Source organism: Tiliqua scincoides, chromosome 5, assembly GCF_035046505.1.
Source record: "Tiliqua scincoides isolate rTilSci1 chromosome 5, rTilSci1.hap2, whole genome shotgun sequence".
NCBI classification, from domain to species: domain Eukaryota; kingdom Metazoa; phylum Chordata; class Lepidosauria; order Squamata; family Scincidae; genus Tiliqua; species Tiliqua scincoides.
Window position 1 is genome coordinate 143,170,575 of NC_089825.1, and position 25,201 is coordinate 143,195,775.

General features: G+C 47.4%; 2 protein-coding genes across 2 annotated transcripts in view; both read left to right on the forward strand.

Annotated features, from left to right (window-relative positions):
- LOC136654037 (zinc transporter ZIP2-like) overlaps positions 1–25,201 on the forward strand; it is a 141,439-nt gene that overhangs the window by 30,673 nt on the left and 85,565 nt on the right. The window lies entirely within an intron of this gene.
- The window catches only part of LOC136651204 (vomeronasal type-2 receptor 26-like), a 29,649-nt gene continuing 16,567 nt past the window's right edge, over positions 12,120–25,201 (forward strand). The window contains exons 1-2 of the mRNA XM_066627392.1: positions 12,120–12,263; positions 12,899–13,228. Coding sequence (XP_066483489.1) covers positions 12,120–12,263; positions 12,899–13,228 — 474 coding nt within the window. The remainder of the gene's footprint in view (positions 12,264–12,898; positions 13,229–25,201) is intronic.

The following is a 25,201-nucleotide window of genomic DNA, read 5'->3' on the forward strand; positions in this document are numbered from 1 at the left end:
AAGGAGGCTCCAGGATGGTAAGAATTGATAGGACTGGGTCCAAAGTGCTTTATTCAAGGGGCAGATGGGGCTCATTCACCTTAGGTTTCGTGCTGGCACCATTTATTACTGTTTTAAGAAGACTGCATGTTGAGCTGTAATTTGGAGAGTGTTGGGGGAGTGGACCTGTGGGTTTCATCAAGACTATCCTGCATTTCCCCCTTAGTTCAATCACTAAATATATTCAACATTCAACAGAGAAAACTAAGGGCCCAATCCTATCCAACTTTCCAGCTCCGGTGTAGCCCCAATGCAGCCCCGTCGTAAGGGAACAAATGTTCCCAAACCTTGAGAAGAGCCCAGTGATTATCCCTCCACCACAGGATGCAGCACACACCCCACTGACACAACAGCACCAGCATTGGAAAATGGGATAGGATTCGGCCCTAAAACAGCACAGGAAATATGGTAAATATTAGAGGCCATCAGACATGAGGAGCCTGGAAGATTAGAAACAGCTTCACCTGCAACCAGAAAGCATATTTGAAGACGTGAGAGGCATATAGGAAAGAACATTGTTTAAATGGGGCTCCTCTCACTGTATCCCTGTCAACCTGCTCACCTTGGACTGAAGGAGTGCCCAGCGGGTGCCATCCCTTGATGAGTGCAGCGAATAAGGGCTGAACCCTATCCAATTTTCCAGTGTCGGTGCTGCTGTGCCTATGGGATATGCACTGCTTCCTATGTAGGGGAGGCAGTCTTGGAGGCCTCCTCAAGGTAGAGGAACATTTGTTCCCTTACCTCGGGGCTGCATTGTGGCTGCCCCAGTGCTGGAAAGTTGGACAGGACTGGGCCGCAAAACAGGCCGACTTGGAGAAGGGAACTCTTTCAAATGACCAGATTCAAAGATATGAGAAGCTTTTGATGGAAATCTCAGCTGCGGATTACATTTTTGCAGTTTCTTCTTCTTAGGATGACTTGAAGATACAAATAATTTATGTTGGTTTGAATTTATACATCATAGAAAAGTAAGAAAGAGGCTTTAAGCATTAGCTAGTCAGATATTTTCTAGAAAAAGTCAAATGTCAAAGAAATTGCATTCAAGCTTGTTCTTGATCATTGACCCGAGTTCATTTCTTTCTTCCTCTCCTCAAAGACAGCTTCACTCCTTTCTGAAAAACATTCACTTCAATAATAGTGCTGGGGATGAAATATTTTTTGATGAAAATATGGATTTTGCCGCTCCGTTTGATATCATGAACATAGTCACTTATCCCAATAAGTCCTTTCATAGAATCTGCGTGGGAAAGATGGATCCCTGGGCTTCTGAAGGAAAAGAGTTCACTATCAACCAAAGTGCCATAGTGTGGAATCACAAGTTTAAGCAGGTGGGAAACACTAGCATGTTTCTAAAGTATACAATCCCCAGTTCAAAAAGAACAGAGAAAGGCTCTTGCCTTTTCTCCCTTCCCATTCCCTTCTCTGATTTCAACTTTTCAGGGATGACTCTATGCCAAGAGGTTGAACAGTTGCCCTCATGCTAAGAGCAGTTGCATCAGGCCAATGCAGACTCCAGCAAGTCTCTGGATGGCCAGAGGCTCATTGGACACTGGGGGCTCCCTGGGGGCCAAATTAGGAGTCCCCAAAGGTCATAAGTAGCCCCTGGGCTGGGGTTTGGGCACCCCTGGTCTAGAGGGACCATGTTTCTAGCACAACAATTTCCAACCCTTTTCACCTTATGGCACACTGACAATGCAATGAAGTTGTCAAGGCATACTATCAGTTTTTTGAGAGTTGACAAGGCACCTCATGCGGCTGATGGGGGACTCACATCCCCAATGGCCCCCCAAATAAGTGACCCTCTCCCAAATTCCTGCGGCATACCTATGGATCATTCATGACACGCTAATGTGCCATGTCACACTGGTTGAAAAATCACTGGTCTGGCAGATGGTATAAGTTCATATGGCTGGTGAGGCTGAACTGCAAATGGAAAACAGAGCAGAGAGTAAAAGATAAAACAAAAAGTAAAATGTAGAAAGACAAATCAAAAGGCTAGTAAATCACAGAGAACATTGCTGTGAACACTGATTGCTCCACAGATATTCACTATGGATTAGTCATTAGTGTGTTCTTGTGTAAAATGGATGGGAACCTCACTTTGTGGAGCTGAGGAAAAGAAACAGATGATGTCCACCTTCAACCCCATCCCTTCTACTTATTGACAGACGCTTCCACACTCCAGATGTGTGGAGAGTTGCCTTCCTGGACACAGCAGGATTGTTCGTCAGGGTGCTCAAGTGTGTTGCTATGACTGCGCTCAGTGCTCTGAAGACAGCATCTCGGTCCAGACAGGTAAGTAAAAGAGTACAAAGGGGCATCAACTCCTGCTGCCTCCATGCCCCTGATCCTCCCCCTCCTCACCCGGTTTTGCCAGTAGCCACCCCTCCCCACCCCCCACCCCCACACCCGCTCCTATCCATCACCTCCCCCCACTGTGACCTTACTTGATTCTGCAGAGTCTGTTTGGCTGAGCTGCAGCACTGCTGCCTCTCTTGTTTCCACACTGTCCAATGAACACTCGAGACAACAGACATGGGAGAAAGGGCCACTTTATTTCACATTAGCAAGAGACGCAGAGGCTGAGACCTGCAGCATCCGAGGCAGCGAAAGCCCCTGTGGTGCGGGGAGGGACCTCTGGGCGGTACCAGAAACCTCTGCCCCCAGGCGGGCATGCACCCGACTCCAAGTCGTGCCCCGCTGCTGGGCAGCGTGTCTCATCCATGTCTGTCCCTTAAGGGGAAGGCAGCCGGACCACAGACTGTGCCACCTCGAGCCTCTGAGCCTCTGAGGTGTGCCTGCGGTCCCGGCCAGGGCCCCGTCTACGTCCTCGTGCCGCCGAGTCCCTGAGGACTGAAATAGGGTTCCGCCCTGCCTATGCCACCTGAAGGTGCATGCCAAAGTCCCATTCACGCCTCCTAACGCACACCACCTGCCCTATTAAAGTGACCAATGGCAGCTTGCAAACAGGAGGAGTGTAACCCCCTGGCTCACAACAGTCTGGGGTATGCGAAAAAACTGCCTGTCCTTCAGCCAATCTTGGCAGGCAGCAAAAAATTCCTACCCGGCCCCAAATGGCGACCAGTTAAACTCAGACTGCCTCCAAGGCGGGCGGGCGGGTATTCCCACGTTGCCCACGTGCAAAGAAGGAAGAGAGCTGGGTCTCGTGCCCTTTTAAAAGGTCTGCTGTAGCTGCCAGACCCAGCCCCTTTCTCCTCCCCCTTGGGGAGGGACTCTCGTGTTCCGGCCAGGACAAACAAACTCCGATCAGCTTTTAATTGGGCGATTGGGAGAAGCAGCGCTCACAAAATGGCCACCAACGGAGTGCTACGTACTCTGCTGGCAGCCACCTTACGACAGAGGATGTGTCTTCTGCTGTCATAAGCAGCTCCACACAACAGCCCAATCCTGGTGATGAAAGGTTTGCCATAATCCATAGAGAGAATATGACAATACTTACATACCAGTATGTGGATATATAACTAATGGCACAATCCTAACCCCTTATGTCAGTGCTTTCCAGCACAGATATAAGGGCAATGCAGCTCCAAGATAAGGGAACAAACATTCCCTTCCTTTGAGGAGGACTCCGTGAGTGACACCCAACTGCAGGATGCAGCACATGTCCCATTGGCACCACTATGCCAGTGCTGGAAAGCACTGATATAAGGGGTTAGGATTGCACACTCAATAAAATCACAAACTGTGTGCAAGTTCTCCTGTACTATATTTGCATGAATTTGCTTGTTATTTCCAGATGCAGAAGAATGCCACAAGTGCCCAGAAGATCAGCACCCAAACAGGAAGCAGGATCAGTGCATCCCTAAAAGAATAACTTACTTGTCGAGTCAAGAGCCCTTGGGAATTACATTGATTTCCTTGGCTCTCTTCTTTTCTGCAGTCACTGGAATAGTGATGTGGGTCTTCATTCAACACCACGATACTCCCATAGCCAAGGCCAACAACTGGAGCATCACCTGTGCCCTCCTCTGCTCTCTGCTGCTTTGCTTCCTCTGCTCCTTTCTGTTCATTGGCCAGCCTGGGAGGTTGACCTGCCTTCTCCACCAAAGCATGTTTGGCATCATCTTCTCCATTGCTGTTTCCTGCGTGTTGGCGAAAACCCTCACCGTGGTGGTGGCCTTCATGGCCACCAAGCCTGGAAACAGGATGAGGAAATGGGTCAGGAAAAGGCTGGCAGTGTCAGTCATCATACTCTCTACTCTTACTCAGAGTGCCATCTGTGCAGTGTGGCTGACCACGTCTCCCTCCTTCCCAGAATCAGACATGCGTTCTCAGCCCACTCAAATCATAGTGCAATGCAACGAAGGTGCACCCACCATGTTCTACATTGTGCTTGGCTACATGGGCTTTCTGGCCATCATCAGCTTTGCCGTGGCTTTCTTTGCCAGAAAACTGCCAGATACTTTCAATGAAGCCAAGCTGATCACCTTCAGCATGCTGGTGTTTTGCAGTGTCTGGGTATCATTTATCCCGGCCTACTTGAGCACCAAGGGGAAATACATGGTGGCCGTGGAGATCTTCTCCATCTTGGCCTCCAGTGCTGGATTGCTGGGTTGCATCTTCAAACACAGGTCACATCCCACGGGGCTCATTTTTCCATTGGGAAAGCTCTTTGCAGTGGCACTCCTCCCTCCCAGCAATTGTCAGGACCCCCTGCATGTGCCACTCCTGCACACTACCTCGTCGAGCGAGAGGAATGGCATACATGGTACCGCCCCTAGAGGACCCTGCCTCTCATCCATCAGGCCCTTCTTACAGATGTGTCCTGCATCCAGGCGTGCCAGCTGGATAGGGACTGTGCCAGCTCTTCAGCCCCAGGATCCAGTCCCAACCCGGAAGAGCATCCCCTTCCTCCAGAAATTCCTGATGGCCCGCCACTACCTGGGGACTGAAAGCTTCCAGGGGTCATCACATGTCAACATAGGAACTGCTTAATTTTCTACCAGTTGATGTGTTCCTCAATGCCACGTTCCTGCACCTGTCCGTCTATGACACCTTCCTCACTGCTGCGGCATAGCTGCATCACCTCCGTAAGAATACTACGGCATTGTGGTGTTTCTCAAATTCATCTCCTTTGATGATAATAATAATAATAAATAATAAACTTTATTTATATCCCGCCCTTCTCCCGAAAAGGGATTAAAAACATAATTTAACCACAAATAAAAACATATTAAAACACATTAACAGATACCCATAAAAACAGTAGTCAGATAAAAAGTCAGATAAAAAGAGCAAAATGCAGCAAATCATAGAGGAATCAGGCCTGTAAAAATACTAAAAAGATATAGAAAAGATGTTAAAAAAGGCCATGAACTCAGAAGGCTTGTTTAAACAAAAAGGTCTTCAGGCCTCACCGAAAAGTCTCAAGAGAGGGAGCCACTCTCAAATCAAGGGGAAGGGAGTTCCATAACGTTGGTGTCACTACTGAGAAGGCCCTATTTCTTGCCGCCGCCCCATGTACCTCCTTAGGCGGCGGCACTTGTAAAAAGCCTTTCTCTGATGACTTAAGAGGACGAGCCGGATTGTACGGGAGTAGATGATCTCTAAGATATCCTGGCCCAGAGCAGTATAGGGCTTTAAAGGTCAAAACCAGCACCTTGAATTGGGCCCAGAAACGAATGGGCAGCCAATGCAGCCGCTGGAGAAGCGGACTGACAGGGTCAAACCGTCTAGCTCCAGTGACCACACGGGCCACCGCATTCTGCAATAATTGCAGTTTCCAAACCATCTTCAGGGGCAGCCCCACATAAAGCGCATTACAGTAATCTAACCTCGATGTCACTGTGGCATGGATCACCATGGCCAGGTCTTCACGATCCAAGTACAGCCGCAGCTGGCGCACCAGCCGAAGCTGAGCGAAGGCCCCCCTAGCCACAACCACCACCTGGAAATCCAGGAGCAGCTGTGAATCTAGGTGGACCCCCAAGCTCCTTCAGAGGGAGTGCAACCCCATTTAGAGCAAGCCGATAGTCCAGTACCTGCATCGAGGATTTCCGAACCAGGAGAGCCTCTGTCTTATCCGGATTTAATTTCAGCTTATTAGCCCCCATCCAGATCCTCACTGCTTCCAGACAGCGCTCCAGGCCCTCACCTGCCACCCTGGAGTCTGGAGGAAAGGAGAGATAGAGCTGGGTGTCAACAGCATATTGATGACACCCCACTCCAAACCCCCGAATGACCTCTCCCAGCGGTTTCATGTAGATATTAAATAGCATGGGGGACAGAATTGAACTCTGCGGCACCCCGCACCTCAAAGGCCAGGGTGTCGAACAGGCACCCCCCAGCACCACCATCTGGGACCGACCCTCCAAGTAGGAGTGGAACCACCACAAAACATTGCCTTCAACTCCCAACTCGGCCAATTGGCCCAGAAGGATACCATGGTCGATGGTATTGAAAGCCGCTGAGAAGTCCAGCCGGACCAACAGGGATGCACTCCAACTGTCCCGTCCCCGGCGTAGGTCATCCACCAAGGCGACAAAGGCAGTTTCAGTCCCAAAGCCCGGCCTGAAACCAGATTGAAAAGGATCCAGATAATCCGCTTCATCCAAGACCCTCTGGAGTTGGGCCGCCACCACCCGCTCAATTACCTTGCCCAGATGTGACACATGTGGGTATATCCACTCCACCTGATGTGCCCAGGATGAACTACAACAGACATCAGCAGCACACCCTGAATGTCTAGGCAACCTGTGATGCCTGGGGACTCTTCACCACCATCACTACCAAGTTCCTTGGCAGCATCCATGGTGCCCAGGTTTTCAACACCCCTGCCATCAAGGCCACCTTGGCATCATGGCCAGAGAGGAATGGCTGGCTCCTAGGTAGGTGTTGGGACTTGGGGTTGGAGGGCCATGCAGTCACATGGTGATAGCCAGCTGCCTCCATCTTAACCATGGCTACCCCCATGGCCTTAGTCCATGATGCCTTATGTGATGGAGCCCCCAAGGCCTATGGCCAGGTTCAACATGGCATACCATCCATGACTGTGATGTGTGTTTGGGATGCTGAAGATGTTCTTCTGGTGCCTGCAACTATCCAGGGGGCTTCTGATGAGGACCAAGGTCACCAAGGTGTTTGTGCCATGTTCCACAGTATGGCCTGCAGAAGAACACAGCAGCCCTGGCTGATGGGGAAGGGGGCTTAGGATTGTCGTATACTTGTCGTACACTCCCAGGGTTTTGGGTGCTGTGTGGTGCTCAGAGTTCTTGGTTCTTGAACCCTAGAGCCTCAAGGACCCCTGTTCGGTAGAACTGCCACCACCCTGTATGTGCCAGTGTCTCTGTCCAGGGACACTGAGACCCTCTAGGCTTAATTCTATCCCTTGCAGGCACTGAGTACTTTCTTTAATTTAAAGCCTCAGACCTCAAGTTACTAGTCCTCGATGAGTATTTGGTAGCTTGCTGAACGGCTAGGCAGGATTCTGAACCTTTGTCCCCAGCAGACAATGAACAACTTAGTAAAAGGATTTTTACTTTATGAAGTACATAAGGTTACATAAAGTTCCAAAAGGCAGCAAATACTAGAGGCATGAAACTTCTAGGAAATATCTCAGCATTAAAATAATAAAGCTAACTGGCTATCTCTATTATTCCCTAACTCTCACCTGGGTCAGCTTCTGTTGTAGATCTTCAGCCCCAGTTACCTATGAGGCCACATGGCCCTGGCGGGGCAGGATGAGCACCCACCACCTTTCCCACCAAGAGACAAAGACCAAAGAATAAGAGACAAGACACCCCTCTGGGCTTTGTTCTTATACTTCTCATGCTACAGGATGAGGTGACTCTGTACTTTTTTGAACTGACCAATCAGAACTCTTGGGGACAGAATCTTCTCGAAGTGGGGCTGGATGCTAGCCCTCTTAGTTCTCCCCCTCCCCACTGGGGATTCATGGGTGCCTCTCGGTCTGCCGAGGTGCTACATTATCACCTTTCATTGAGTTGTAAATTCCTTGCAGCTAGGATACAAGCCATTTCTATGTTACTGGGTTACTTTGGTTCAGGCTTTGCAATGCTACTAGGCCTAAACTGCACATATTCATGACAAGGGCCATGGACATCCCACCCACCAATGCAAAGCCAGCTCAGCAGATCCTGGGGCACTGCCCATCACAGCCCAGTACATTAGCTAGTGAAGGTGAGTGCAAAGTGGGCCAGGGATTGCACCACCCCAGGGACAAACCCTCCCTCCTAGGTCCCATAGAGAGCCTTATGAGAGGGAGGCACCCACCTACCCAAGAAAGGCCCCAGAAAGACCCAAGAAGCGGGGCGGGGATTGGATTTGGCACTGCCGTACTCCGTGACAAACCCATGGAATACCCTCATGCTGCTGGGATTGCACTAGCATCTTGTCTGTGTTTGATATGCGGTGGTGCAGCATTTTGGCTGGCACTAGGTCTACGTCTGTCAGCAGAAACTGTCTTCTGCCGACAGAGTGCTGGCAGGGCTCCTTTATACCAGCTTGTCTCACACATAGGATCGGGTTGTTAGCATTTTCTATGCTAGGCAAAAAGCTAAATACAAAATATGAAAAGAAATAAGTACGATCTCAATTCTGTATTTCACTTATCCTGTTATCTGGGGTGACTTTTTGGTTGGCTGGCTAACAGTGGTGGACTTTCCCAGCCCCACGCTCAGGGTCAAGATCCGCGATGGCTCCCCCGCAAGATGCTGCCACCGCCCTGTGCTCAAATCCACACACCCCCCACTCATGGGATCGCTACAGTGCCTCACACAACTCCAGGACAAACCAAGGAGGGCACCTGAGGTTTCCCCGCATGTTCGACCATGTCTGGAGTCTCAGTAAGGCTTCTGCGTGGTCCTGGAGGCATGCAGAACTTTGCATCTGGCCATTAGCCCTTTTCAGTGAATGCTAGGTCCACTACTGCTGGCTAAAAGCCACAGATGGAAATCCAAGCTGATCACCTGTGGTCACTTCTTCCTCCTATTTCCACTGTTCTCATGCTAGTCTAAATCAATTCAGAAACTTCTACTCAATACCCATCATGCAGTGCGTCTGGCCCCTGGCTGTATAGCCAACAGACATAACTTCTTGAGTTTTGAAGAGAACTGAGCAAGTTGGAAATGGCAATTCTCAACCCTGTAATTCGGATAATTATACTTATCTAGCTCCAAAAGTCCCATGGCTAACCAGAGACCACAAGCAGAATTCAAAACAGAAACAGATGAATCCATCCGAGCAGCTGTTGATGCATTCCATCTATGAAGGCTGGTTCCAAAGCAACCTGTCAGCTACCAGCTTCTTCAAGGTAAATTGGAGGCAGGCAAGAAAGTATCAACTGAATGTTTGAGACTCCAGGTGGGGAACTGGGTGCAGCATCTTGGTTTTAGGAGCCTCTTTCAAGACTGATTCTTGTGGCGATTGTGCAGTTGGTGTGTATCACACAACAAACATCGACCGGTTTAGCTGTGGACAAGAACTGCGGGCAGATGGCATTGCTGCTGCTCCTTTTGCTGCCTCATGTTTTCTGCAAGCACCAGGACTACCAATGTGGCTGGAGGCCAAGGTCTCCAACTCCTATTGAGGTTTCTCCAGATAAAATACCGATTGCTGAATTTGTCTCTCTTTTCCTTAACATTTGGGATGAGTTCCACTTTAGAACACGCCCACTTTTCTCACAAAGTGGCTTGTAAGTAGTTCCTCAGTGTGTGAAAATGGACATTCTCAATATTTCTGTGACTAGAAGTCGTCATTATCTTTGATCTCGTTATAATGGGGCCATTTAATGCCGATGAATCCAACTGCATTCCCCATTATAAACACTCCATTAATTGTAATATGAAAAAATATTGTCTGAACTGTATCAACCAAGGCTCAGAGAATATACTGACAGCACAATCCTATGCATGTCTACTTAGAAGTAAGTTCCATTCTGCTCAACTGGGCTTACTCCTAGGAAAGTGTGTATAGGCTTGCAGCCTTATTGTGCACCGTACACTGGTCAAATTTCAGAGGAATCAGATGCAGAGCGTTTGAGGTGCAGAAGTTTAAAAATGTGCATTGACTTTCAATATCATGCAGTGATGGCTAGATATATAGTTTCTGGAAATGCTGAAGCCAAGGGTTCTCTGCTCTCGTTTTTGCTCAGACTTTGCTTCTTCCCTCCTTCTCTTCCCTCCTCCTGGCCTCCACTCCTTCCCAATCTGGAGTCTTCTGCATTAGGGCTCCCATTTCTCCAGTGCCATCCTTTGCAGAACTCGGGACCTTGGTGGCCACTCCTTGGTAATAGCCCTCTTCCCCTCTCAAACTCCCCCAGTCTCTAGGGCAGGGGTGACAAACATAAGGCCCAGGGGTCGAATGTGGCCCCTGGAAACTTTTTATCTGGCTCTCAGGCTCTCAGCTTCTGAGGTGTTATCACTGAAAAGGCGGCCCATATGAAAATTGGGCTCTCCCAAATCTTGAGATATGATCAAGATTTGCGTACTTTCTCTTCTGTCATTTGCAGTTAATGAGTTTTTTTTTATGAGAACAGGGTCTGATTTCTGACCATTAGCTGCTTAATGATGTCACTTTCTGCTTAATGACATCACTTCCGGCCCTCAGCTAGAGCCCTGAATGCTAACTTCGGCACTCTGTATGAAATGAGTTTGACACCCCTGCTCTCGGGTGCCTGCCCTCCTCTCTACATCAGGCCACGCCCATTGCCTTGTAGTGTTCATCTGTTTCTCCTTCCTGCTACCACTGCCCCACCTTCTCTTCCTCTGCTCTTCTTCTCTTCACTCCAGTTTAGTAGCAACTTCTCTCCCCCCTCCTTCTTTTCCTTTGCTTCCCCAATGGTGCCTGTCCCATTCTTGCCTCTTAGCCTCCACCTCATCCTTCTTTCCTTTCCAATGATGTACCAATGTTCTAAAGCAGGAGTGGCAGACCTGTGCCACATGTGCTGCTAGTGGCACGTGCACACTTTCCAAGTGGCACTCACAAAGTCGCCATGCATTTCTGAAAAACATGTAAATCATAACAAAGAAAGCATTGCAGCAGTTGATGGTTTGCTTGCTTCCTTGGCAACTCCTTACACAGCATGCCCCCAAGTTTCTAACAACGTAATGGGTCTATTCAGGGCAGCCACGCCCACTCCTCTTGGTTTGCTCTAGTTGGAAAATGGGAGAAGGGGAGGAAAAGAATGACAAACAGGACAGAAAACCAATAGGGCGGATGCCAGTGAGTTGCATTCCGCCAACTGGTGGGTTACTTTCTTACCTGAGAATGCCGGTATTGGTAGAGCACTGAAAAGGCAAGGGGTGGCTGTAGAAGGCGGCAGGGACGGAATGGGGTGGTGCCAACGAGAAGGTGGTGATGCCAACGAGAGATGACCAACAAGATCAGCAAAGCCCAGTTTGGCAAAGATCACATCTTCAGAAAAACCATCTGCAAAGAGATCCTGGCTAAGATCATCTCTGAGGATGAGAAGATGGGCAGGCAGAGGGAGGCTTCGGTGTGCAGAAGGGCAATGAACATACATTACATGCACCTTGGAACAAGTCCTGCTGGGCTGGACTCAGGGTTGATGCAGGCCACCTTTCTGGTCTCAGTCAGATGACTTTAGAAAGCACCAGACAGCACTCCCAGCCTTCTTGCTTTGTACCTTCTGGCACTGGGAGATATACTGCCCTTAAATTTGGAGGCTCTAATAGCTCTACTTATCTGTCATGGTAATCGCTAAAAGTGACATTAAGGTGGAGTTGCACAATGAAGATTCTCTACATAAAACATGGCATGGGGTATGCTGCGGGTTGGCCATCCCTGTTCTAAAGGATCAAAATACAAAAGACCTACTATGAGATATTAAGTACTACAAACCGCAGTGCCTAGTAGCTATACCTTAGTTCAGAGATACTGTGCTTGTCTACACATACAAGGTCTAATATTCAACGAGCATACTTCTTTACAGCTTAGTACCTCAGAACTTCCACCATGTCTCTGTTTTTTGGTTTGCCATAAGTGAGATCAACACAAATTCCAACCTTTTACCCAACAACTCACTGAGTTACACAATCTCCCTAAATGCTTACAATGCAAAGGGATCCTGTGCTGGCACCATGGAAGTTCTTTTCTCAGCATTTCAGAATCCCCTCAATTACAATTGTGGAATGAAAGTCAAGCTAAGGGCTATCATTGGAGGACTCACCACTTATAACGCCAGGCAGATGCCCCACATTGTCAATCTCTATAGGATACCACAGGTATGTGCCTTCATCTCTGTGTATATTTTCAAGCAATGGAAAAGTTAGGGAAGGCAAACACGCTGTATTTCTACATATGTCTCACCCAAAGTGATGGGCCAAAAGACTCTGTTTTGCTCTCTTTGCTTAGCATTGGTCATTCATGTTTCAATCAGGTTCTAATTACACTTTGCATGAGAATGTGTGCATTCTGGGTATTAGAGTTAGGTTGCTTTCTAGTTAGAAAACCAGAAGCTAAGCTCTTCTGCTACCAGCAATGTGTCAACTGGTAGTGTTCATAACATGTGCCGGCCTTCATTTTGTACACTGAGTGGAGGGGGAAAAACGAGAAAAACTGGTAGTAAAGAAGCAATGGGCAGGGAAAGAAAGTACAGCCTGCCCATTTTCTATGCCAAATCCTGAACCCTTTAAAAATTTTAATTGGACTCTGACATGTGGCATTGTGCATAAGGTATAATTAGTACTCCAGTAATCCTGCCCAGACTGCAGCATCAGAAGTCTCCACAATATTTGCTGGACAATGAAACACAAATTGAAATCAAATTTCTATTGTGTCACACATCAGGGGACGCAATTGCTATTTGCAGACTGTGAATGGTTCTTAGCTCTGAAAATATCCCTGGCATTCCTTTTAGCTCAGTTACGGCTCCTTTGATCCAGCCTTAAGTGACAAAACTCAGTTCCCCTCCTTATACCGGATGATCCCAAATGAAAAGGCTCAGTACGATGGGATTGTGCAGCTGCTTCGGCATTTCGGATGGACCTGGGTTGGCCTCATTGTCTCAGATGACGACAGCGGAGAGACCTTTGGGCGGATCCTCAAGCCCAGGCTCCTCCAGAGCCACATTTGCATCGCTTTTAGGGAAGTTGTTCCAACACTCAAGTCCTTCTGGGGAGAAATGGAGAAGCAGATTCATGACCAACTGGAACGAACACGTTCTACCATCTCCTCAGCCAAAAGCAACGTGATTCTCGTTCATGGGGGGTTTCGTTCCATGCAGGGTTTACGCAAGATTCTATTAAAAAGTGAACATGATGAAATGAAACCAATAGAGAGGGTTTGGATCATAACAGCTCACTGGGATTTCTCTTCTGTATTCCATCTGGATCTATTCACACCACAATCTTTCAATGGCACTTTGTCCTTTGCACTCCACACAAATGAAATGGCAGGATATGCAGATTTTCTTGAGACATTATATCTTAAAGAATTTCATCAATTTCTGTTCCAGATTTTCTGGTCCAGTATGTTTTACTGTTCATTGCCTTTAGTTGGTCAATATATACCAGCAGGAAAACCCTGCACGGGGAGGGAAAAGATGAGCAGCCTCCCCAAGTCCATATTTGAAACAGGAGTGCCTGGTCATAGTTATGGCATCTACAATTCTGTTTATGCTCTGGCACATGCACTCCATGCCATAGATTCATCGAGGTCAAAACAGAAATTGATTGGAGATGGAGGTTCATGGGACTTCAGGGATGTTCATCCGTGGCAGGTAGAGTGGATTCTCCTATTAATTCAGTTTAATAAGAAACGTCATACAGGTCCAGCCTTGTTATACATGGATTTTTTATACACGGATTTGACTCAACACAAATGGCCACTGCAGATGAGAAGGAATGTGCTGATCCCTGGAGAAGGGGAAAAACGCATCCCTTTAAATTCAGTTTAAAATACTGACCAGTCCTTTATCAATAGCCTCCTTAATGAGAGAGAGAGAGAGAGAGAGAGAGAGAGAGAGAGAGAGAGAGAGAGAGAGAGAGAGGGCAGCTGGCTGACAATCCATCAATCCTTCTCTCTCCAGGCGACCCCTCCCTTCCCCCTCAGCATGTGAAAGAAAGGTAATCACTTTGCATTGGTGAAAGGAGGGACTGAGTGAAGCGCCTTTGTAAGCCCTTGCAGGACGACTGATTGATGGATTGTCTTCTTAGAGACTCTTATCTTACATCACAAAGGTCAGCAAGGTTGTTTTTAAATCACCAGAGCAAAGAAACTTGGTTTTTTGCATTGATTTGCTATAGTGCGTTTTTTACCTTCTATGTGAGTGCTTGGAACAGAACCCACACAAATAATGAGGCTCAATCTGTAATTGGCAAGAGTACCTTGCCCTACTGCAGATATTACCAGCACCCTCTCTCTTTCCTGCTGGTTTCACATATGGGAAAAATGGAAGTGTTTTCTCAATCATTTAACTAGGACTGGCAAAATCATCTTAGGTTTTGTGCAGTCCCCTTTCGGGTGCAGTCCTAACCAACTTTCCAGGACCGAGATAAGGGCGACGCAGCTCCGAGGTAAGGGAACAAGTATTCCCTTACCTTGAGGATGCCTCCATGACTGGCCCCAACTGCAGCATATGCCCCACTAGCTCAGCCATGTCAGTGCTGGAAAGTTGGTTGGGATTTGGGCCTTAATTAGTCTTCTCTAATTAGTCAATTCTAAGAAGACTACAGGGTGGGCCATAATTTGGATGAAATTGGTGGGAGTTAGGGAGTGTGCTTATTAATGTCATCCAGGACGGGGTGCATTTCCCCCACAGTCCGATCACTGATTTTCAGGGCATTCTTATGCATGCCTACACGTACAGGAAAGTTAGACTGAGTTCAGATGGGGTTACTTCCAGGCAAATGTACCTCAAATTGCATCTAATAACTATAAACATTCCATCACTTTACAGAAGGTTTGTGATGGCTGCTGCCAGGGCCGCACACTTAAGACTAGTGCTGTGGCCCTGGGGATAGGGCCATTAACTTATGCACGAATGTAACAAATCCAAGAGTTTCAGGGAAGTTGCACTAAGTTTTGACCACTGAAAGCAGCTCATTCACATTTTTCTCACTTCCAAGCTAGCTTCACTCCTTTCTGAAAAATGTTCACTTCAACAATAGTGTCGGGGAAGAAATATTCTTTGATGAAAACATGGATTTGGCAGCTCCATATGATATCATGAACACAGTCACATATCCCAATAAGTCCTTTCATAGAATCCGTGTTGGACGGATGGACCCCTGGGCTCCTGCAGGAAAAGAGTTCACCATCAACAGAAGTGCCATAGTGTGGAATCACAAGTACAACCAAGTGAGGATTTCTATTATCTTCCTGAATTGTAGAATCCAGAGCAGAAAAAGATCAGAGGAAGGGTGTGCTCTGACCCAGAACACTTCATTCTCGGTGCTATTGTTGTTTCAGGCCCTGTTGCACCATGGTATTTTGAGTGTCACAGAGACTCTTTCAATCCCTCTTAGAACCTCCGTGGGTAAATAGGTTGAACTCAACATGACAGAACACAGGAAGAAATGGCTGGTTTCAGGTTCTCAATGTGATGCTTTTCTACCTGTTGATAGACGCTTCCACAGTCCACATGTGTTGACAGTTGTCCTCCTGGACACAGCAGGATTGTTCGTCAGGGTGCCCAGGTGTGTTGCTATGACTGCGCTCAGTGCTCTGAAGATAGCATCTCGATCCAGACAGGTAAGTAAAGGAATACAAAGTGACATTAACTGCTGCTGCCTCCACGCCCCTGTTCCTCCCCCTCTTCACCCAGTTTTGCAACTAACCACCTCTCCCCACCCACCCTCCTATCCATCACCTGCCCCCACTGAACACCTTACTAGGTTCTGCAGGGTCTGTTTGGCTGAGCTGCAGCACTGCTGCCTCATGACGCAGCGCTCATAAAAATGGCCACCAATGGAGTGCTGCCTGCTCTGTTGGCCGCCATTTTCCAACAGTGGATGTGCCTTCCACCATTGTAAGTGGCTTCATGTGACAGCCCAATCCTGGTGATGAAAGGCTTGCTATAATCCATAGAGCAGAATATGACAATATTTAAATAACGGTATGTGGAACTGTAACTAAATAAAATCACAAACTGTATGCAAGTTCTCCTGTACTATATTTGCATGAATTTGCTTGTTATTTCCAGATGCAGAAGAATGCCACAAGTGCCCAGAAGATCACCACCCAAACAGGAAACAGGATCAGTGCATCCCTAAAAGAATAACTTACTTGTCGAGACAAGAGCCCTTGGGAATTACACTGATTTCCTTGGCTCTCTTCTTTTCTGCAGTCACTGGAATAGTGATGTGGGTCTTCATTCAACACCACGATACTCCCATAGCCAAGGCCAACAACTGGAGCATCACCTGTGCCCTCCTCTGCTCTCTGCTGCTTTGCTTCCTCTGCTCCTTTCTGTTCATTGGCCAGCCTGGGAGGGTGACCTGCCTTCTCCGTCAAACCCTGTTTGGCATCATCTTCTCCACTGCTGTTTCCTGTGTTTTGGCCAAAACCCTCACTGTGGTGGTGGCCTTCATGGCCACCAAGCCTGGAAACAGGATGAGGAAATGGGTCGGGAAAAGGCTGGCAGTGTCGGTCATCATACTCTCTTCTCTGACTCAGAGTGGCATCTGTGCAGTGTGGCTGACCACGTCTCCCCCCTTCCCAGAATCAGACATGCGTTCTCAGCCCACTCAAATCATAGTGCAATGCAACGAAGGTGCACCCACCATGTTCTACACTGTGCTTTGCTACATGGGCTTTCTGGCCATCATCAGCTTTGCCATGGCTTTCTTTGCCAGAAAACTGCCAGATACTTTCAATGAAGCCAAGCTGATCACCTTCAGCATGCTGGTGTTTTGCAGTGTCTGGGTATCATTTATCCCGGCCTACTTGAGCACCAAGGGAAAATATATGGTGGCCGTGGAGATCTTCTCCATCTTGGCCTCCAGTGCTGGATTGCTGGGTTGCATCTTCATCCCTAAAGTCTACATTATTGTACTGAGGCCTGAACTAAATACCAGGGAACAGCTAGTAAGGAAAAAGGATTTTGCTACCTGACTGAACTTCTCTTTCTTCTTACTTGTCTCATTATTTCCCCCCTCACTTTTATGGTTTGTCTTTTAAAAAAATTGTTAAGTCCAACTACTTTGATGTTTGTAAAACACTTTGGAACATGCATGCATTTAGTACATTAGAAAAGGTTCCTCATATGTCATTTTTTTGCCCAACTATTGTTCCAGCAGAGCCCTGCTCTTCACTTGATGAAAAAGAATGTGTATGCACACACAAGCAAACACACACACATACACACACACACACACACACACACAGAGAGAGAGAGAGAGAGAGAGAGAGAGAGAGAGAGGTTGATTACCCCTTACATGGAATTCCAAAATCCAGAATGTTCCAAAATCTGAGTCTTTCGCACACTGACAGGAACTTGGTGGGAACAGCACAAGACGTGCCGGGGCACAACCCAGCCAAGGAAGCCAAGCAGCACAGCACAAGTGGGGGGCTGCTACCAAGCAGAGGATCCTGACCATGCTGCTGCAACCACTGGCATCCCATCCCTTTGCCACCAGGCTGCCTCCCTTTAGCCCTGTTTGGCTACAGTGCTCTTCAGCCAGGTCAATGGACAGCCATTTCAGCCAATGGGAGTGAGCCTTCTGGGTGTGACAGGGCCAAACAGCTCCCTTTGCCTTCAGTGGCATCTCCTTTAGTTCAGTTTCACGCAGGGTTTTTGTGATGCACAGGCAGCTCTTTCACACTGCTAAAATGACACTGGAAGAATCATGATCCTGATATAAAGTCCATCTTTCTTTCAATTAAACGTGATTTAGAAGAGAATTTCCATTAAAAGATAATTTCAGTGTACGTAATTGTAATGAGCCTGGCATGTGTGTCTTGAATCAGTATTGCTGGGTAGGTACTAAAGGCCTGGGTGCCTCGAAAGAGGCCACTGCTGATCCCGGAGAGTGCCTTCGGGTGGTAATGGCAGGGGGACTTTCATGGGCCCAGCCGGGCAGGAGATGCTCCAGGGTGGGGAGTTTGCAAAGGGTCTCCTGAAATAAGGACAGGCAGCTGGTAGCTTCAAAATACAGCGACACAGAAATGTTTGCACTTCAACAGATTTGTTGGTCTTCAAGTGGTGTGTGTGTGTTATGAGATATAGGCTGCAATCCTGTTGACACTTACCTAAGAGAAAGCCTTGTTGACTATAATGGGACTTACCTCTGAGCTTCCTCAACCCCCTTTTCTGATGTTATTGAGAAAGCATTACTGACATTTGATGGAATTAAGCATGGAGTCAGGATGGGATAGCTTAAAAGAGGAGAAAAGACAGCAGCTGGCTCTCTCCTCCAGCATAGCACTGGAGGACTAAATGGGAATTTATATGTGATAGGAAGTAATGTCCACTGCAGGCCATGCTTGAAACGGATATATGCATTATTTAATAAACTGTGGCTCTACCATCCTATAAGGGCCTTGTCTTCTGTGATTTATTGGAGGTGTGCAGGCAATTCATAAAGTAAACCACAACTTGGTGGAAAAATGAAACCTTTCCCCATCTTTTGAAAACAAGTCTTGAGACTCTCAGTGTTTTGTGGAGAGTGTTAATGTCCCAGAACACACTCCAGCACTCTGTGTGGGTAGCAAGCTGGACAGCAGAATGTCAGAACATGGGATTCTGAAATAGCCAGCAATCTCCAGCAAAGAGCACCTCAATGAGATCAGGGTATGTAGAGAAAGTGAACTTGTTCATCTAATACATGGAGTAAGACTACATTTAAAAAACCCCACACTGCAGGTTCGTGCCTAAATACTACCAGCATGCCCTTGCATTTCTCTTTGCCATCAATGAGATCAACAAGAATGCCAAGCCGATGCCCAATGCCACGCTAGGACACCAGATGTTGGACAATTCTTTTAATGCAAGAAGAACCTCTTGGAACACCCTGGAACTCCTCTTCAGCAAAGTGAAACTTTCCAATTACAACTGTGTCAGGGGGAAGAAGTTAATGGCTGCGATAGGTGGGCTCCCTTCTCAAAACTCCGTGCAGAAGGCCAACATCTTGAATGCCTACAAAATCCCACAGGTATGTGTCTTCATAGGCATGTTTCTTCACAGGTGTGCACTTTCAATGCAGAGAAGCGGAGATCTGCTTCCAGTACCCTACCTGTACCCCCTCCAAGTGTGGAAGTTGACTGGACTACTCAGCAGAAGCTGCTATCATTACAAATTCTGTGGGCTTCTTGGAATGACAGGGCCATGGCCTTATAATTCTAGTACGGTTTGCTTCACCTCATGTACAGAGCATGAGCCCACTGTACTTTAAGCCATGAGTCAGACATGAGTCCATGCAACTCCTCTCATAGTTGCTTAGCATTCACTCCATGGCATAATTTTATGTGTGTATCACTGCTCTCTGCTCCAATGGCAAGTTTTTGAAGGGTACATCTGTTGGAGTAGTGTTTTCTATGAATGTAAGAAGAAATACACTGTTTAATAACATTTCTCACTTTAAAAATATTTGTCTCCCCGAGCTGAGCTATGGCGCTTTTGACCCCATGTTGAGTGATAAAATTCAGTTCCCCCTTTTCACCCGGATGATTCCAAACGAAAGCCTTCAGTATGCTGGAATTGTTCAATTGCTTAATCATTTTGGATGGAATTGGATTGGCCTTTTCATACCAGATGACGACAATGGAGAAAATTTTCACCGAACACTGAGACTGAGGCTCCTCCAGAAAAATATTTGCTGCTGCACTGGTGCTCTGCACGCTTAGGATTGGGCCATCAGTTTAGTGGGAAGAGACCTCACATCTTAAGTATCTACAAAATTCCACAGGTACTTGCGATCATCCATAGCTTCAGGACGCACAGCCCACACTGTACCCAGTGCTGGGTTTGAGCAGGCTGGAGGTTTCCTCAGTGTAAGAGAATGTTTGTGGCACTAGGTTTGCAACACCCAGCACCAGCTGCTGCACTGGTGCTCTGCACGCTTAGGATTGGGGCCATCAGTTTAATGGGAAGAGACCTCTGGGGTTGGGAAGCACTTGCAAAGCAGGTGTTTTCCTCTTGCATATCTCCATCTCTGTTATAAATGAGCCATGAAAAGCAGGAAAACCACTGGCAGCAATGTGCACAGAAAGGTTTTAGCAAACACCCCCAACCCCTTCTTGTTGCTCTGCTCCTAAATCTCACCTGTATAAACTGCTTTTCGGGGGGGGGGGGGGAGGAAGTAATTGAGGTTCTGAGACTTGCATTTGCAGATAACTGAATTAGATCATTGGTAATCCTTTCCTGAGAACCATATCACAAAGCCCAGGCAGCCCAGTCCTAACCTGTGCTGGAGCAGACAGGCCAACTGGCCTGTGCTGTATCCAGTGCAGGTGAGGAGGTGGCTGTGGTGCAACTTGGAGAAAACAAATATCTATCCCCTTACCCCATGTCACGCACCAGCCACCCTTTACGGGGCTATTCTGATCTATGCCAGTGAAATCTGGCCAAGTTGATCACCTTCAGCATGTTGGTCTTTTGCAGTGTTTGGGTGTCCTTTGTCCCAGCATATTCTGAGCAGCAGGGGGAAATATATGGTGGCAGTGGAGATCTTTTCCATCTTGGCTTCCAGTGCTGGGCTACTAGGATGCATTTTTCTCCCCAAGTGTTATATTATTGTACTGAGACTTAACCTAAATACTAGAGAGCAGCTGGTAAGACACAAACATCTGCAGCACTAACTAATGTTCCCAGTTCATCACACACCTCCCCCCTCTCCGTCTCTATGTAATCCTACGGATAAGTTGTGTCTTCATCATAGTTGGAAAATAATCTAGGATGTCATAAGCAGTCACCAGTCTGATCAGTGTTTTACACTGGCATCCCTGAAAGAAGCACACGAGACACAGGCTTGGAATGATTTAAACTTTATTAATAAACAACAAACCTGCAGCAGGGAGAAATTTATCTGAAGTCCCCCAGTTTGCTGGCATCTAATAGCTTGGGGGAAATGGCACTGGCCATCTACCTTCCCCTGACCCCAATAGGATGTCACATCCTGGCTCAAGGTGTCACTCAATCGAGGACTGAGTTATCCTATCAAGGCCAACCCCAAAGGGTCAAGGCAGCCAGCCAGCACAGACCCACACCGGAAAACCTTGTGTAAGCCTTTGCTCGAACCACACCAGCCAGCCATCAACTGGGGCAAATGTTGTCAGAGCAGTTCTGGCTTACCCCTTGGCCTTGCTAACCTCAGCATGTACGCTGACCCCCACTCCTGGCTACCCAGCCAGCACGCCACCTGCCACACGGGGGGGGGAGGTAACCTAGCGCTTAAGCCCCACCACCCCAAGTAAAAACCCAACAGGCTCCACAGACCCTGCTGCAGGTGAAACAGAAAAATATCGGCCCCAGTCATAGATAGATGTACCCTGTGAGAATATGATCTCAGGGTGGAAGATGCAGTTCCACCTTGTCTGGACATAACCCACCTCAGGTATGCATTGATCTTGTGCCTGGAGATGTCAACTTCAAGAGGGTTGACAGCCCCAAGCCAGACCCTTCTGGGAAGCTTGTCTGACCAGATTATGACAATTCCTGATAGCCAGCTGTGAGTCAGAGTAAGATCCCTACAGACCAGTAGCCTGAAGGAAAACGAGATCCTCTGGCGCAGGTCATTCTCACTAAAGTGTATTAACAGTACCTGAGCGGGCGTCCTGGAATCCAGAAAGTTCACACAGAAAAGGGAGTAGCTGGCCCCAGAGCATACATCTCTTGGAAGCCCACTACATCTCCGCCATGTTGCCCAAGTCGAGCTGGGTGCCAAATTCCAAGGCTGCTGCCCTCTTCCTCGCCCAAAACACAATGGAGTGTCCAATAAGAACATAATAATGATGCGGACACAGGTGGAGAACACTCAGCAACGACTTGAAAATACAGAAAGGAGTGTAAGTAACCTGAATCTGTAACCCAAGACCTGTAACAGTACACCTTAAGTGTCCATCACACTGGGCAAAAGAACTAGGATCTATCACACCAGTCCCTGACTAGGCCGCAGCCATGGCCCCCATATGGGACGCCCATCACACCGGGCACCCAAACACTCACTCAGTGGTACCTATCACACCAGGTACCGTTCAGCCACAGGCCAGGCCAGCACATAGCCTATTGGCCTAGTACTTACTTAGGTAGAACTTAGAAGCGACCAACCTCCACTGGCCGATGCATTAATATCTACTGGTGAAAGACTAATACTGCTGCAACAGATGCTGCCCCAATTCTGAATGAATGCAGCCCACCCATGTAGGGTGCTGAATACCAACCAGCCACTGCAAGGCAAACACTGGTCAATGAAGGCCTACTTCACTTGCAGATGTAGCCCATACAGTGTGCTGAATGCTTGCCAGCCACTGCCAGGTAACCAGGGGCCAATGAAGTCCTCTTTCACTCACAAAAACCTATTCCTACAAAGAGTGCTAAATGCCCACCAGCTACTTCCTGGAAACCATTGGCAACTAAAGGACATCACTTCTAAGTGTAGCCCCATATAGGGGAATGAAACTCTCTGGTTACCGCCAGGCAAACACGGAATGAAGACCTATTTTACTTGCAAATTTTGCCGCATCTAGGGTACTGAATGCCCGCCAGCCACTGCCTGGCAAACATTGGCCAATAAATACCATTTTCACTTGCAAACATAGCCCCATATAGGGTGCTGAATGCTCGCCGGCTACTGCCGGGCAACTGTATGCTAGTAAATGCCTACTTCACTAACAAATGTAGTCCAATATAGGGTGCTGAATACTTGCTGCCTATTGCCAGGCAACTAGGGGCCAGTAAAGCCTACTTCACTTGCAAACATAGTCCCAAATAGGGTGCTGAAAGCTTGCTGGCTACTGCCTTGCAACCCTGGACCAATAAAGGCCTTCTTCATTTACAAATGTAGACCCATATAGGGTGCTGAATACTTGCTGGCTATTGCCAGGCAACTATGGGCAGTAAAGCCTACTTCACTTGCAAATAGGGTGCTGAAAGCTTGGTGGTTACTGCCATGCAAGCAAGGACCAATAAAGGCCTTCTTCATTTACAAATATAGACCCATATATGGTGCTGAATGCTTGCCAGCTACCGCTGGGCAACTATATGCTAGTAAATGCCTACTTCACTAACAAATGTAGTCCCATATAGGGTGCTGAATACTTGCTGGCTATTGCCAGGCAACTATGGGCAGTAAAGCCTACTTCACTTGCAAATAGGGTGCTGAAAGCTTGCTGGCTACTGCCATGCAACCATGGACCAATAAAGGCCTTCTTCATTTACAAATGTAGACCCATACAGGGTGCTGAATGCCCACCAGCTACTGCCAGGCAACCATTGGCCACTAAAGGGCCTACTTCCCTTGTAAATGTAGCCCCAGATAGGGTGCTGAATGCCCACCAGCTACTGCCGGACAAACATGGGCATGAATGCTCGCTGGCTGCTGCCAGGCAAATATGGGCCGGTAAAGGCTTATTTCACTTGTTAATGTAGTCCCTTATACTTTGCTGAGTGCTTGCTGGCTACTTCAGTGAAAACATGGGCCAATAAAGTAATATTGAACCTACAAAGGAACTCCTATATAGGGTGCCAAATGCTTGCCAGCTATTGCCAGGCAACTATGGGCCAAATATAATAGTTTCCCACGATCTGATGTGCTACAATATCTGAGTAGATGTACAAAGTGGTAAACCCTGCTGTTATATCTGCAGTGAAATGTACTCTCTTGACGGGGTTGCCAGGGAACAGCCCTAATATATAGGCCAGCTCACCATTTGCTAGAAATGTGTAAGTAAAGGGGGTTTAAGCCTGACCTTCCTAGCCATGGTGTCATAGTGCAGAACCATTTCCGGGGGGCCTCATGGGCCCACATGGTGTTGTTCATGTGATCCAGCAGCTCAGGTATGGATGCGTAATAGCCCCTTGGTAGAAAAATCACCCACTTCTTCACCCCATTAGAAATTTCAAATGTTGCATCCTCAGTGTTTGTATTCCAGCTGTGCGGGTACTGTATCTCTGCTAATCCAACTTCCCAGTCCCCTGGCAGTTCCAGGGGTTGTGCCAGCTGTGTGGTGAAAGATGCACTGGTGTTCTGAGGAAATACTTTAGAGCATGCATTGCTAGATAGAGTGATATAAAATCCATTTCCCCCCATTTTCTCACCTATGCAGGTTCACGCAGATCTGCACCCGCAACCGAATTGTTGAATTTGACAGGCCAGCCTAACCATTTCACCAAGTGTTGCTTTTTGTTACCCCGCCCCTTCGTAGCTAGAACTTTTTCAATCCTGTAAACCTGGTCCTTGTTCTTCACCTTTTGTAATTCTTCAGGGTAGAATGTCCCAACAATTGGGTCCCCTGCATAATCTTTTAACCTGAATACAGACCTTTTTGCTTTGTGGTGGGCTTGGTCAACTATGAAAACCTTTGTGGTAAAACTCTGTTCATAACCTTTTTCGAAAACCCCCTTGAGCTTGGAGACTCGTATGTGATCTCCTTTTCTGAACAAGGGAGCTGCTTTTTTTCTGTGTACCCTGTCTCCATGAACTGTTCTCCAGACAGATAGTGTGTTGAAGTTGTTAACATCCACAGGCCGTGTCTTGATTGTTCTGTGGAAAGAATGGTTATAACACCTTATAAGCTGTGGAAGCACTTCAATATATCTGAATGTGTTCGTAGCTGTAAAAAATCTCCACATTCTTGTTTTCAGAGTCCTGTTAAAATGCTCCACAACTGCGGCTTTGACTTCATTGTTGGTAACAAAGTGGTGGACGTTGTGCTTTTTTAGTAGCTCCCTTACAGGCTTGTTCAGGAACTCTTTACCAGAATCAGTCTGTAACTTGCGAGGTATTCTTCCCTGTTTGAAGATATGTTGAAAAGCCCCAGAAACCTGCCTTCCTGATTTATCTTCTAGGCTCCTAGCCCATGCATATTTAGACAGTATGTCCACCACCGTTAAGATATACTTGTGACCATTGTTGTACTTAGAAAACTGCTGCATGTCCACTAAATCTGCCTGCCATTGAGCATCCACTCCCGAGACAATAGTTTTGTTTCTTTTAAAATGGACTCATGCCTATTTGTGCAGTGTGTAAGCATTGTGTTCTGAAAGCCATGTGCTAACTTGTTT